The sequence below is a fragment of the Hemiscyllium ocellatum genome, chromosome 15 (assembly GCF_020745735.1).
Source record: "Hemiscyllium ocellatum isolate sHemOce1 chromosome 15, sHemOce1.pat.X.cur, whole genome shotgun sequence".
In the NCBI taxonomy this organism is placed as follows: domain Eukaryota; kingdom Metazoa; phylum Chordata; class Chondrichthyes; order Orectolobiformes; family Hemiscylliidae; genus Hemiscyllium; species Hemiscyllium ocellatum.
In genome coordinates this window covers 55,798,075-55,813,363 of record NC_083415.1, presented here as the reverse complement: position 1 = coordinate 55,813,363, position 15,289 = coordinate 55,798,075, and the positions used below count along the sequence as shown (strand labels likewise).

General features: G+C 41.0%; 1 protein-coding gene across 4 annotated transcripts in view; it reads left to right on the top strand.

Moving 5' to 3' along the window:
- LOC132822792 (tumor protein p53-inducible nuclear protein 2) overlaps positions 1-15,289 on the top strand; it is a 48,338-nt gene that overhangs the window by 10,037 nt on the left and 23,012 nt on the right. For all 4 annotated transcript variants that reach the window (XM_060836143.1, XM_060836139.1, XM_060836140.1 and 1 more), the window contains exon 2: positions 11,044-11,347. In XM_060836143.1, the coding sequence (XP_060692126.1) occupies positions 11,230-11,347 (118 nt within the window). In that variant the 5' untranslated portion in view covers positions 11,044-11,229. The remainder of the gene's footprint in view (positions 1-11,043; positions 11,348-15,289) is intronic.

Below are 15,289 nucleotides of genomic sequence, written 5' to 3'. Positions count from 1 at the left end.
AATGCGTCAGTTTCCTATCTGAACTGTGCTGCACTTGGCCTGAATTCAGTGGTTGAACTGTGTGGTCAGTTAGTGTAGCATTGGGTCTAGCTGAACTTTCTGTGCAAATACTGCTATAATTATACGCTTAAACAAATTCTTTTACAGTTAACTTTTAAGTTGGATCCTTGCAATTATTTAAACTGTGTTCTGTGCTTAAAACTGAGTGCGGTGGAGCTTTATAATGGCAAAGTTCCTGAAAAGATTTTAACTGTAGCTAGCTGGTAAGAAGCTTTTCTGCAAGGTCAGTGGTTCAAAACACTCTAGAGTAGCAGTTGTTAACAGTTACAAAGAAGATCCTAGGTTGAACCTTGGACACTGGCTGTAACATTAGTATAATGTAGATGGATAAAACAATGATATATATCATGACGCTGAAGAGAGAATGGAGTCCTCTACTGGTGAGAGGTGTACCTTTTGGAAAACAGCGTTACGTTCTGTGTATAAATAAAAGTTAGCAGAAACCTAACAGAACCAGACAGTCACTCTCGCATGAGTAAGGACAAACATCCCAGACCACAAACTGCCAGGCGAGAGAAGGAAATCCGTGCCCTCACTATGCAAAATGAAGTTAAAAATCTCTCAACACCAGGTTATAGTCCAACAGGTTTAATTGGAAGCACACTAGCTTTCGGAGCGACGTTCCTTCATCAGGTGATCAGACAATCTGCAGATGGAGATCAGAGTCCAAATTAGAGTTGTGCTGGAAAAGGACAGCAGGTCAGGCAGCATTTGAAGAGAAGGAAAATCTACGCTTTGGACAAAAGCCCTTCATCAGTGATTATAGAATCTGAGTCATACAGCATGGCAGCAGTCCCTTTGGTCCAACTCGTCCATGCCAACCAAATTTCCCAAACCCCAGTAGTCCCACTTGCCTGCATTTAGTCCCTATCCCTCTAGACACTTCCTATTCATTTACCGATCCAAAAATGTTTAAATGTTTTAAGTGTATCTGCATCTATCACTTCCCCTCAGTTCATTCCACATACCCTTTGTGTGAAGAAGTTGTGTCTCAGCTCCCTTTTTAAATCTTTCTCCTCTCTCCTTAAAAATAATGCCCTCCAGTTTTGAGCTCCCCTACCCTAGGGAAAAGATATTTGCTAATCACTTTATCTGTGCATCTCATGATTTTATTAAGGTCACCCCTCGACCTCCTGGGGGGATAAAAGTCCAGGCTTGTCCAATTTCTCCTTAAAACTCCAACCCTCTAGCCCTGGTAACATCCTTGTAGGTCTTTTCTGCACCCTACCCATTAATAATATCTTTCCTATGGCAGGGTGATATAATCTCAATATAATCTCTCAGCATCTACCCCATCCATCCCTTCAGAGTCCTTGTATGTTTCAATAGGAGAAGCTCTTGTTCATCTAGACTCCAGAGAATATGCACCCAATTTACTCAGGGTTTTGATCAGAGTGGTGCTGGAAAAGCACAGCAGGTCAGGCAGCATCTGAGCAGCCTGACCTCCTGTGCTTTTCCAACACCACTCTGATCTAAACTCTGGTTTCCAGCATCTGCAGTCCTCTCTTTTACTTACCCAATTTACTCAGCCCCATCATAAGACAACCCCTTGTCCCAGGGAACAATTTAGTTGTTGTTCTCCAGAGCTGGAGTACAGCTTGGAACTTGGTGACTGAGGCACCAAGACTACCAATCGAGCTGCCCATCAATTCACAGCCATTCAAAAATGTCTGTGAGCAGGCTAGAAGACGCTGTTTTTTAAAAAATAAAGTAAGTGTTATTTTGTTTTTGTTCTTTACAAAAGTGTCTTTTAAGAAAACGTTTGCAAGGCACACCATGCAAAGTTTCTTTTGCACTACTTTTGGATCAGGCTGAGCTTAACCTTTTGATATTTGTCAGTCACCATGGCACTGTCTCAGTGTTATATTAATTCAACCACTCCCTTTCTCCTGGAAAGAATTAGCTTTGTTAATCAGATTTAACAGCATGTGAAACTCTGTGGTGAAACAAAGTGCCACTTATTATCGGATTTTAGTTTTGTTCAAGTCTTCGACCAGCCTGTGCTGAAATCATTCTTTGTACAAAATATTGTAAATAGTCTCTGCCTTATTTTATTTTAATTTCCACTTCTTCAGCATTCATCTAGATATTGTCTGGAGTTTCCAGGCAAGTAAGATGGATTTTCTTAAATGATTGTTGTATATTAACTGTTTGCATAAATTCTTTATGAAATGCTTGTGTGGTCTAGTACTGTTGATGTAAACCACTAATGACCTTCCAGACGTACTCTAGAATTTATTTTTCTGAAGGCATTAGAACTTCAGTGTGTTTTGGCTGGATGTGGTTTTGTGCATTTGATCCCCAACATGTTGTTTCTTAACTGGGCATACTTTCTGGCAGAAGAGGAGTAGAATCTAATTGCTTCCTTCATGGGATAAAATTGGCTGCCCTGGCAGAGTATAAATTGCCTTGTTACAGAGCAGTATTGGAGGTACCTGTCCTTGAATACAGCTGAGTATTGGTGAGCCTGTTAATCTTCTATTCGATTAAAATCTCCTGATTGTAATGCGAACATGTGGGGCCAAGCTTCTCCTCTCTGGGAGCACACAGCATTCCTAAGGATACGAGGACAGATGTACACAGATGTTGCTCACTTCAACCTGGAAAATATTCAGAGTTTTTATGCACCCCTGTCAATTGAGAGCACGTGTAGCAGGGAGCAGCCATCAGAAAAAGGGCTGAAGACATGGATCATAATCCCATGAAGTACAGATTTGATCTGACAAAAAAATTCTAGTTATCTGATTGCACAATGACTGCACATGTGGCACGCTGGATAAGTGAGAAATGTGGGGAGGCAAAGTACCATTACCTACAATAATATCTGCATACACTCAAGCAATTGAGATATTTCCAATACAAGAGGTGTTCTGTGGGATAAGTATGGGGAGGCTAAGCTAGATAGCGACAGTGATGTTAGAACATAGATGTAGAACATAGAAAAGTATAGCACAGAACAGACCCTTTGGCCCACGATGTTGTGACGAGGTTAATCCTAATGTAAAATATAATAACTTAACCTACGCACCCCTCAACTCACTGCTATCCATGTGCATGTCTAGCAGTCGCTTAAATGTCCCCAATGACTCTGCTTCCACCACCACAGCTGGCAACGCATTCCATGCATTCACAACTCTCTGCATAGAGAACCTACCTCTGATGTCTCCTTTATACCTAATATCTTCAAACTATGACGACTTGTACCAATCAATCCTGCCTTGGGGAAAAGTCTCTGCCTATTGACTCTATCTATTCCTCTCATTATTTTGTACAGCTCTCTGGAGAGAAAAGTCTGAGCTTATTCAACCTTCCTTCATAAGGTAAGCCCTCCAGTCCAGACAGCATCCAGGTAAACCTTCTTCGCACTCTCTCTCCAAAGCCTCTATCTTTCCTATAGTAGGGCGACCAGAACTGGACACCATATTCCATGTGTGGTCTCACCAGAGACTTGTACAGCTGCAGCAAAACTTTGCGGTTCTTAAACTTGATCCCCCTGTTAATGAAAGCCAAAACACCACATACTTTCTTAACAACCCTATCCACTTGGGTGGCAACTTTGAGGGATCTATGTACCTGCACACCCAGATCCCTCTGTTCCTCCACACCGCCAAGAATCCTATCTTTAATCGTACATTCAGCATTTGAGTTTGACCTTCCAAAATGCATCACTTCACATTTATCCAGGTTGAACTCCATCTGCCATTTCTCAGCCCAGCTCTGCATGCTGTCTGTCGCGCTGCAGTAGCCGTCTGTACTATCGACGACACCTCCAACCTTTGTGTCATCTGCAAATTTACTAACCCACCCCTCGACCTCCTCAGTCATTTATGAAAACTACAAAGAGCAGAGTCCAATGAACAGAGCCCTGTGGGATCCCACTCAACGCTGTCCTCCAGGCAGAATACTTTCCATCTACAATCACTGTCTGCCTTCTGTCGGTCAGCCAGCCACCAGAAATGGTGACAGTCCTTTTGGATTTTTGATATTTGACTGAAATTTCATTCAGATTGCCTTTTTGTCTGTCCATAACATTAGCATCAGAGACAAGGTGAATATGGCTGCCCATAAAATTTATTGCATAGAAAGAGACCATTTTAACCTAATTAGTCTGTCATTATCATTAATGCTCTACGTCCTCCTCCATCTAACCCAGTCGCATGTGAATATATTGCTTTGTCTTTCACACACTTTCCCTCAGAAGGCATTTCATGCTATCTGCCTCAAACTACTCTATGTGGAACCACATTCCAACTTTTCTCTGGGTAAAGAATTCCCTATTTATTAGTTGTTATCTTTGGTCATCAATCCAAATATAGAGGGCAAAAACAATGAGCGGGTGATAGTACCAAGACACACAGAGGAGACTGAAGAAATGGTGACAATCCTTTGGATTTTTGATACTTGACTGGAATTTCAATCCTATTGCCTCTGATGCTAATAGGAATATGGAAAGCTATTGTATAGGCCTAGTCTCTTTCAAGCATCTCTAAGAAAACAGCTGAAGAAAGCATCCTTACTCACGAGTGTGTCACTACTTATTTTCAAGTACTCGCACATTACAATTGCCATTTCTGGGGTTTCAAAGGCACTTGAGTGGACTAAAAGTGACAAATCTCATGCCGTAAAGTATTGTGCTCCATGTTTAGTCATCCACCATTTTCTAGGGTTTTTTTTAAATAAATCACCTGAGTTGTGGGTAATGCTTGCTAAGCTAGAATATTTATTGCCCATCGCAAATTGCCCAGAAGGCAGTTCAGAGTCAATTACATTGCTGTTAGTTTGGAGTCCCATGTAGCCTAGAATTGGTAAGGATTGCGGATTTCCTTTCTGAAAGAATATTAGTGAACCAGATAGGTTTTTCCGAGTTCAAATTTTACCACCTACCATGGTGCAAATTAAGTGTGCCCTGAACATGAGCCTGGGGTGCTGGATTGCTGGTGAAGTTACATTACTACTACACAGATTATTGGGTGTGTGCAGGAATGTAGAGTTGAGATTAAAATCTGTTCATCCGTGAGCTTATCGAATGGCAGAGCTGGCCCAAAGGGCCTATTCTTGTTCCATGATCATAAACACACCACTGCCTCCACAAACATGCAACGTCCTTAAGTGTTGCTTATGTGTTGTGCCTGTCATGCATTCTTTGAATAGGTACCAATGCTAATGTGTTTTATGCTCTGTAGTTGTCTCTATATAAATTCTGTTACTGTCTGACTTAAGCCTGTGGGGTTCTCCCTTCCAAAGGCTGTATTGACGAGTGTTGGTTGGTGACTCTACACTATTGGGGCTGCATTATTGAGGTAGAATACTTCTGCAACTTTACTCTTGAGACATGGATAGGGTTGCCCTCCCTCTTTGTAGCTCCTATAAATGCTTGCATCAGAGGAATTATGTGAGTATATAAATTGCTCTCTCATACAATATTTCAGTTCTTTACTTCAAATCCTGATCACAGGTCTCTGCTGATGAAAGTAGGATCATCATCATCATCTTCAATGTATTCACTTCCCATTTACCCTAGAGCACAGCCTGCATTACTTGATTTTCCATAATCACGAACCTTTCTGCCATCACATCTCCAACAAATGGTGGGTCTTCACTATAGTTTTCAGACTGCTATAATATCAGTAGCTGCCTTTTGGCAATTTCTAGATGCTTCGGACCTCCCGGAGCTTACAGGAGAGAAACCTTGAAGCAACGTTTCCCACCAATGGGCAATCTCCCAATGAGAAATCTGTCCCATCTCTCGCTGTGGCCTGAATTATTTATTGCCCATCCCTATTTGTCCAGAGGGCAGTTGAGTCAACCACATTGCTGTGGGTCTGAAGTCGCATGTAGACCAGACCGGATGAGGATAACAATTCCTTTCCTAAAGGGCATTGGTAAATTGATGATGGATTTGTGGTCATCTTAATTATTGATTTTTATTGAATTCAAATTTCACCCATCTGCCATTATGGGATTTGAACCTGGGTCCCCAGAACATTACCTGGGTCCCTGGATTAACAGTCTAGCCTTAATACCGCTAAGCCAACCCTTCCCCAAATATTTTACAGTTGACTATGCAACACTTGTAACCACACTCTAAAGGTGGAGTTTCTCCCACAGTCCAAAGATGTGCAGGTCAGGTGAATTGGCCGTGTTACATTACCCATAGTGTGAGGTGCATTAGTCAGAGGGAAATTGCCCTGTGTGGGTTACTCTTTGGAAGGTCAGTGTGGACTGGTTGGGCCAAAGGGCCAGTTTCCACACTGTAGGGAATCTAAATGAAACTAATCAAATCTAAAATGCTTTGGGATAATCTGGAAGGTGCTGTATATACAGTAGAAGCCTTTTCCTTAACCCAACTTTCCAACATCTTGCACCAGATTAGAAACTCTAGGCTGATGCTATTTGAATCTGTCTTATCAAATTCCAGTTTGTGATTCACTACCAACTACCTAAAGTATCTGGACACCTCAGTAGGTTGTAACCTGTAACTCTCTTGAGTATTGTTATTACATCCATTTTGCAACGATACCTAATTACAATGATGGAAACAATTCTCTAACTGGGAAAATATAATGTATGATTCCTAAATTACTACAACATAAACCACAAGCCTCTTATTTTGGTAGTTGTTTTTATATCTTTCCTCTCTGCCCTTTGGAGAATAGACTGAGGCAGTGGAATGATTCTCAGGCTGACGCACTGTAATGATATAGGAGCTAGGTTACCTGAGTAAAAACAAAGCACTTGTCCCACTTTTATAGATGACACCCTGTAGATGTTGGAAATGAACTGTAAAGAACAAAAAAAATTGCTATTTAACTCCCAACTGGAAATTATAGCTCTGCTGATTGCGCAATGAGCTAAATACCAGCTGTGGGCTCTGCTTTAACACACCTATCCCTTTGAGTCTCAATGTTCTGGGTTCAATCTCACTCCAGAACCTCCCCACACAAATGAAGGTTGACTTACAGAGAGCACACTGTACTGCCAGATAAACGTTAAAACCTAGGCCAGCCCCTCCACCGCGCCTCAGAATGTAAAAGACCCTGTAGTATAAAAGTTTGAATTCTCCTCAGTGGCCTCAGCAATGATTTCATCAGTATCAGCTAAACAGACCTTCTGGCCATTATCACACTGCTCATTGTGTGAACATACTGTGGGCAAATTGGTTGCAATGTTTCCTGTATTAGAGTTAGGTTTTATGGTCACGTGCTCAAGTACAGAAGTACATTGTACGGTTTTCAAAGTCGCCATTGTCCAGTACTATTTTGGGTACCAAGGTACAAAATCTTGAATATAAAGAAGAAAATAAAGTTAAATGTTTAGCATTACAGTCCCCGAGTGCTTAGCTATGGGTCTGGATCTCAATCCTTCCACCTCGATGCTGAGACCATCACTGCCCTGTTGCCACACAACCATGATGCAATTCTTCAGTGTCATCTTGCTGTCGCCATGAGACCAGGCTAGGCCAAACTTGACAATGCAGCCACTGCTGAAGTTGCCAGCTGCTCTCCACAGAAGGTAAGTAAGGTCAAATGTAAAGGAAGAAATAATGTAAAAACAGACAAGTCTGCGCTGGCTCAACTCATTACCCCTGATGCCATGTGGGAATGAAAGGTAAGTAGAAAGAGGAAGGGTGGGTAAGAAAAAGAAATGATTTGGAGCAGATGGGCTTCAGTGCAGGAGCCCTCCTACTCCTCTATCTTGACTAAAACTCCAGGTTGTTCTATAACGTGGCAGTTGTGTTCCTCTGCAATCCTGTGCTATGGGAAAATCGCTAAAGAAAATCACACTGTAGAAGATCACTATAAACATCACTATACCTACTCAGCAGAAAGTTTGTGTTATCCAAATGTCATACACAATTCATCAATTGTGTTATCGCCAATTCGTGTTGACGAAACGCACATTGTACTGAATGACCTGGACATGTCAAAAGTACTTCATTTGAGCAGTGTTTGAGAGAAACTACACAAAATCAAGTATCTTTTTCCCTCTTTCTGAATTACTGCTAAATGTTTAATACTTGTGCATCTACCCTGTGGTTAGTCCGACAATTAGCTTTGTTTGCACTAGACTAGAACAATGGAATGACTAGCAGATAATTCTTTGGAAAAAAAAATCATTGAGGTTGATATCTCTGGCAAGGCTGGTTATTTCATTAAATATAACTGACTTGCCAACTAACTTTACAGGGCAGTTAGAACTTAAACCCATAGATATGCGGTGGAGCCAACATATTGTTGGTGGAAGGCAATTTTTGTTCCCTGATGGACTTGTGATCTTTTTTAAACATCTATCCAACAGCACCACAGTTCTGAGGAAGGATCACTTGACCTGAAACATTAACCCTGATTTCTCTCCACAGATGCTGTCAGATTTGTTGAGCTGTTCCAGCAATCTGTTTCTGATTTACAGCATCTGCATTCCTTTGTTTTTATTTAGCTTCATAGTCACTTTTTTTTTGTTGGTGCCAACTTTATTTTCCAGATTTTGAAACTAAATTTTAAATTCTCAATGTGAACTCTTAGTAGAACTGCTTTCAATTAAAGTAAAGCTACGTAACAGTCTGTTAGAGTTTGTGCTTGCTAAATGTCTCTGTTGGGGGGGGGGGGTGGGGGGAGAAAATGTATAAGGTTATTCCCTACGGTTTCTGGAATTAATGTGATACTGTCTCGTTTTTACTTAAAAGTGGAATCAATGAACACCATTAGATTTGCACTACTGGCAGTTCAATACTGCACCACTCTCCAACTCCTGCACTTGCTTTCTCTTGACAAAATGCTACATTTTGATTTGTAGCAAAACTCCGAAGTTAGTGGAACGGTTTTCAAGGGAATAAATCAGCCCAAATGAGGAATATTACATTGATGGAACTGCAAGGAAATATGCCTTCTGACAGTTGTTGTGGAATTCCTATACTACTATAATTATTTAGTAAAGGTTGACCCTGAGACCCGTTTTAAATCTGGGATTTGGGGGTTGCTGGCGAGACTTGCATTTGTTACCCATCCTTAATTGCTCTGGAGAAAGTGGCGGTGAGCTGTCTTTTTGCAAAGCTGTAGTTCATCTGCTGTAGGGACATTTGCAGTACAGTTAGAAAGGAATTACCAAGATTTTTACTGTAACAATGAAGGAACAGTGATATAGTTCAATTCCAAAATGGTGTGATGCTTGGAGGGGAGTTTTGAGGATTTATTGTTCCCATGCATCTGCTGCCCTAGCCCTTCTGGATTATGGGTTTAGAAGGTCTTATCAAAGGAGACTTGGTGAGTTGATGCAGTACATCTTGCAGATACACTTCTAAGACTGTGCATCAATGGTGGAGGGAGTCAGTGTTGAAGATGGTTGACTTTAAAGAGTAATTGCAAACTGTAGGCTTGATAGCCTTATTTTCTTGCCATCATGTCACTTGACGCACCTAATATGATGTGGTGATACTTGAATGTGAGTACCCAAGGAAATGCTCCAAATATCACCAGAGTTTGCGTGTTTAGCCAATTGAGTGCTGGAAAATTTTATTTCTCTTTTTGAAAAGCAAATTCTATCCCTATCTTAACTTTTTAAGAACTGCTTTCTCTCCTTTTCCTGAAGAGTTGGGTTTTTTTATCTCCCTCAGGATAAGGGCTCTTTGTCACTGACCTCTACTGGTATCGTTTCTATGTGGTTGTGTTGTACATGGATGTTGGGAGATTACTTAACCAAAGATGCTTAATATTGCAATTGGTTTGAGACTATGGAAATTGAAGATTAATGTCCAGAACTCTGCAGTGCGCAGCTTGAAAAATCACCGGCTTTGAAAATACTGCATTTAAAACAAAAATTCTTTACATTTTAATATATTGATCCTCAAAATATTGAGGATGGAGAAAGAAAGTTGGTTGTCTGACCAACGGTTAAAACTCTACTTCCGATTTGGCCATAGTTATTGTGGCACAGAAAGAGGCCATTCAGCCCATCGAGTATTGGAGTTAGTGTGCTGAGAGGATTGATGGGTTAGTCAACAAGAGGACTGATGATAGGGTATTCAATGCTTTGGAGTATTGTGTGGGGTGAGAGGAGAACCCATGAATCTTCCTCACAACATTAAACCTGAGTCAGCAATTAACATTGAAACAGACCATCAAAAAAAAATGCAAAATGCTGCCAATGCTGGAAACCTGAAATAAAAACAAAAAGCACTGGTGAATCCCCCATAGGTCTGTCAGCATCTGTGGAGAAAGAAACAGTTAATTTTTCCCATCCAATATGACTGTTCAGAATTAGACTCAAAACATTAACTCTGCTCTCTCTCCACAGATGCTGCCAGACCTGCTGAGTTTCTCCAGCACTTTTTGCTGCTTTATTGAACCCGATTGGTGTTAGCCCAAAGTGTGAGAGATCGGTTATGTAATTACCTGACTGACCGGTTATGTAATTACCTAATTAACTGACTCACTTTAAAAACGTGTATGCTATTGTTTTCTTCACCAACTGTTTTCCCTGGCGTGTCAGAGGCTGAGGGTTGACCTTATAGTTGTTTATAGAATCATGAGGAGCACTGTTAGGATAAATAGATAAGGTCTTTTCCCCAGGGTGAGGGAGTCCAGAACTGGTGGCATAGGTTTAGGGTGAGAGGGGAAAGATTCAAAAGGGACCTCTGGCAACTTTTCAACCGAGGGTGGTGTGTGTATGGAATGAGCTGCCACAGGAAGTGGTGGAGGCTGGGATAATTGTTATATTTAAAAGGCATCTGGATGGGGTATATGAATAGGAAGGGTTTAGTGGGATATGGGCCAAGTGATGGCAAGAAGGACTAGATTAAGTTAGGATATCTGTTTGGAATGGACAAGTTGGACCAAAAGGTCTGTTTCCATGCTGTACACCTCGGACTCTAGAGCTATGTTAACCCACTGGTACATAGTAACACATGATTAGTCAGCATTTGTTGGGTAGCGACTGGAAGATGTAGTAATGTGTTTTCTTTTCTCTCTCTGCCATGTTTTGTTTTAGGCCTTCTTTCCATGTAAACCCAAGTGAGCGGCCATATGACACTTTGCATTGTGGTCTCTGTTTAAGCTGAATACCGCCTGAGGGATCATTGTGCACTGTCTGCTCATCGGCCTCTTGTCTCCCGCTAAGAGAGTGGTTGTCTGCCTGTGCATTTAAATTGCAGGCCAGCTTCACAGCCAGACCGCCATGTTCCACCGACTCACCAGTCTTTTCTATGGGGAAACGGAGGAGGTCTGCACCCAGGGTCCTGATCCCAGTTTGACTGAAAAGGAAGATGACGGCTGGCTCATCGTTGACTTTCCAGGTAAGTTCAAAACACTCCATGTTTTCTCCTCTTGAGTGTCTTCAATCGATGTCATGCTAGCAGTGTGTACCAAATCTCTGTTGTAAACTTAAATTCTGAATTGTTCTATCTAGTACAGAGCCGTTTGCCATTGTGAATAGAATACTTGGTTTTATTTAGAATATACGAAAGCAATGCTTTATATAGAAATATCTGACATCAAAAACTGCTCAGCACTAATTGTGAAATTTTAGATGAATTCTCAAAGGTCACTACAGTTGCTTCTGCAATGAGCTCTGCGGATGTAAGTGTGCGCATTTTTAGAAAGATGCGACAAGGTAATTTTTATAAACATGGATTTTTTTTTAAAATTTGCATTCAGCTGTACCAAGGTATCACTGGTGCAATGACTTCAGGGTCTGCCTATGTCTCAACTGCTGTGGCCAAACTTGTGACTTTTTAAAAAATGTAATAAGAACCTCCAAATCATCCAACTGAGGTCTGAGATTCAACTTGGTGTCCATTTCCAGGATTGGGAGACTCTTTGTCATACACCTCAGACAGTGCAGAAATATTTTAGTCAGTCATAGAGATGTATTGGAGAAAGTGAGGTCTGCAGATGCTGGAGATCAGAGCTGAAAATGTGTTGCTGGAAAAGCGCAGCAGGTCAGGCAGCATCCAAGGAACAGGAGATTCGACGTTTTGGGCATAAGCCCTTCAGGTGGGCTTATGCCCAAAACATTGAATCTCCTGTTCCTTGGATGCTGCCTGACCTGTTGCACTTTTCCAGCAGCACATTTTTAGCATAGAGATGTATAGCATGGAAAAGACCCATTTGGTTCAATTTGTCCATACAACCAGATATCCTAACCTAATCTATTCCATTTGCCAGCAGTTGGCCCATATCCCTCTATTCATGTACCCATCCAGATGCCTTTTAAATGGTGTAATTGTACCAGCCTCCACCACTTCCTCTGGCAGCTCATTCCATACACATATTGCCCTCTGTGTGAAAGTTACCCCATAGGTCGCTGTTAAGTCTTTACCCTTTCTCCTTAAACTGGTTTTCTAATTCTTGTAATTTTGTAACCCTTGAGGATTAGTTTCTAACCCTAGAGGCTGCGAGTTTGTTCTTCGTTCCATTAGATTTCTGCTTCCCGCTGTGCGGAAATAAGAGACAGAGAAGGAATAAGACCACATTGAATTTGTGCTCATTTTTGTCTTGACTTGCTAGAGATGTGAATTTATTGGAAGGTGATGGGTAGGGGAAGAACTTTCATATAAGTCCAAGCTTTATTTTTCTTTTGAAATAAAGCCCCACTGAGTCAAATTCAAGTTACATGATGCACACGTTGTTGATCTCTTGGAATGATGCAATCACGTCATTGAGAATAATTGCGTGGTGTCAACAATGGGCTCTTTTGTCAATTTGTTTAGATGAAATTCAGTCAGCAAATCAGACAAATTGATATTCTGTCCCATCTCTCCATCTCCTGGACCTTGGCATGTCTCAGAACCTCAAGTCTTGACATATGGTACAAAAATACAGTCAGGGTTTTTAACGTCGTAGTTTGCCGAACAGCCTCTTTTGTTCCATGCCAAGTCTTTAAACTTTCATCTATTTTAATCCTTTTTTTTAAGCATTTCAAGCCAGAGAACATTGTACTGCTTGTGAGTGTCTCCATTGAACAGTGAAGATTTCTTTAGCCATGAATGTTTTTAACGTGACCAGTATTGACCCAAGTTAAACTCCAATTAAGCAATGTCTCTGTTTTAAAATTCTCGTCCTCACTTTAATGTTCTTCCAAGGGCCTCTTCTTTTCCTTAACTCTGTAATTACAATCAACTCAAACTCAGTGATATCAGTCCTGCAACTCTGTCCTCTATTTCTTGTGCATTACCAATTTCCACCATCTCCAATGAGATGGTCATGCCTTCAACTGTATAGGGCTAAAGCCTTGGAATTCTTTCCCTATTCCTCTCTGTCACTGTCTTTCAGTGAGCTTAATGAAGCAATAAATTCTAAGAGGACTTGATAGGGTAGGTGCTGAAAGGTTGTCTCCCCTTGTGGGTGAGTTTCAGACTGAGGGAATACTATCTAAAGAAGGAGTCTCATTCAAGACAGAGGTGGGGTATTTTTTTCTGAAGGTTGTGAATCTGGAAATTTTACTGCCGTAGAGGCTGGATTATTAAGTATATTCAATGTTGAGATCCACAGATTTTTAATCGGTAAGGGATCGAGGATTATGGGAAAAGGCAGGAAAGTGGAGTTGAGGGTTATCAGATCAGCCATGATCTCACTGAATGATGGAGTATACTCGATGGGCTGAATGGCCTACTTCTGCTCTTATGGTCTTATGGTCTTAAGATGTTCCTTTGAAGCCAAAAGACTGACCATTTCTAGCTGGTAGCTCCTTATGTAGCTCAAGATAATTTTACTTTCCACATTCCTTGGGATATATAATGTTAAAGATGCTAGGTAAGCACGAGTTGGTGTTAAGGACCATGTTAAAAGTCAGATACTACTTAAAACAAAAGCAGCCAGTATATTAGGATAGCCTATACCCATGCTGCTACCAAAGCAGAGAATCCCAGCATCCATAATTGGCAAAGCAAACCCAATGTGCTGAAGCAGCCCTTTATCCACTTCATCCCTGTTCAGTATCACCTGTGACCATGCTGTTACTAGTTATCTGTGAATTCTCAAAATAATACTTCTGGTGGCACTGCTGAAATCAGGAATTTCCCTTCTGGAGAACTGCAAGTGTCAGAACCAGCCTTTCAGAAGTGTACTTGCCATTCTGATTAGACATTCCTGCATTGTTGTTACTTTTCTAGTTTTGTGCTTCCAAACTAAATGTTTGGAACAACCTGTAACTGCCCCCAAGGTCATTAGTATGCATACTAATTTGTTTGAAACTTGTTTGAGGATTTTCCCCCCAGCTTCTGTTAGCTGGTAAGAATTGTGCATAGTTATAAATATTTAAAGTACAGACCATTCAGTCCATTGTGACTGTACTATTCATCCTATATCCCTGTTTCTTTCCCATTCCTGCACCCCTCCCCTCAGTTATGTTATGTCTCACGGTTAGTATCTCTCTTTCCCTTAAGAGACACACCCATGGCACAATCACTAGATATCGTAGCACTTGATGTAAGTGTATAAAGATCACACACTCCATCTTAACTCTGATTACTTGAAGCATGATGCACTACGAGAAGCATGTTACTCTGTTTGACTACTTCATGTTAGCCCAGACATTATTTTGTGAAGATAGTATCTCTGTATACAATAGCTAGGTGTAACAAATCTCTTGGTGGATTCTTCAATAACAATATCCAGTTTTGTTTCTTATGTTCATTGGATAACCTAAGCATTGTTGCATCAGGTAATATACCCAGCAGGAGACAGTCACATCCCACCCAGCCAAGTAACCAGCTGGAAACCCCTCTCAGCAATGGATTTAACTGTTATTGTCAAATTTAAAAAGCCAGTTTGGATTTCTTGGCCATTCTTGAGATGAGACATTTGTGTAACCTGCAACTATCTGCCAGTTCTGGATATTGAAGAATTGTATTTGGAAAGCTGGTGGGAATGCTGTTTGTGCTGTTGACAACATTCCTCTCTTCCTCAAACCAATTGAATTACTTATTTCTGTTTGAGAGATCTGATGGTATGAGTAAATGGCTACTGATTATCTCCCTTATAGTACACCTCTTCAAGGTTATTTCAAAATGTCCTGCTCTTGAAGGTGCAAAACTCAGTAGTGGGTTAGTACTAGGGGATGTAGGTGAGTGCCAACCAGCTGGAATCAAACCCATTGGATTGTACCAACAATTAATTTGGAGCAGGAATAGGCCACTCTGCCCCTCAAGCCCCGTCTTCAATTCTATAAATCCTTGCCAATTTGATTACTTGTTTTTGTTGACCCCAATAACTTTTTACCCCTAGTTTTCAATGAC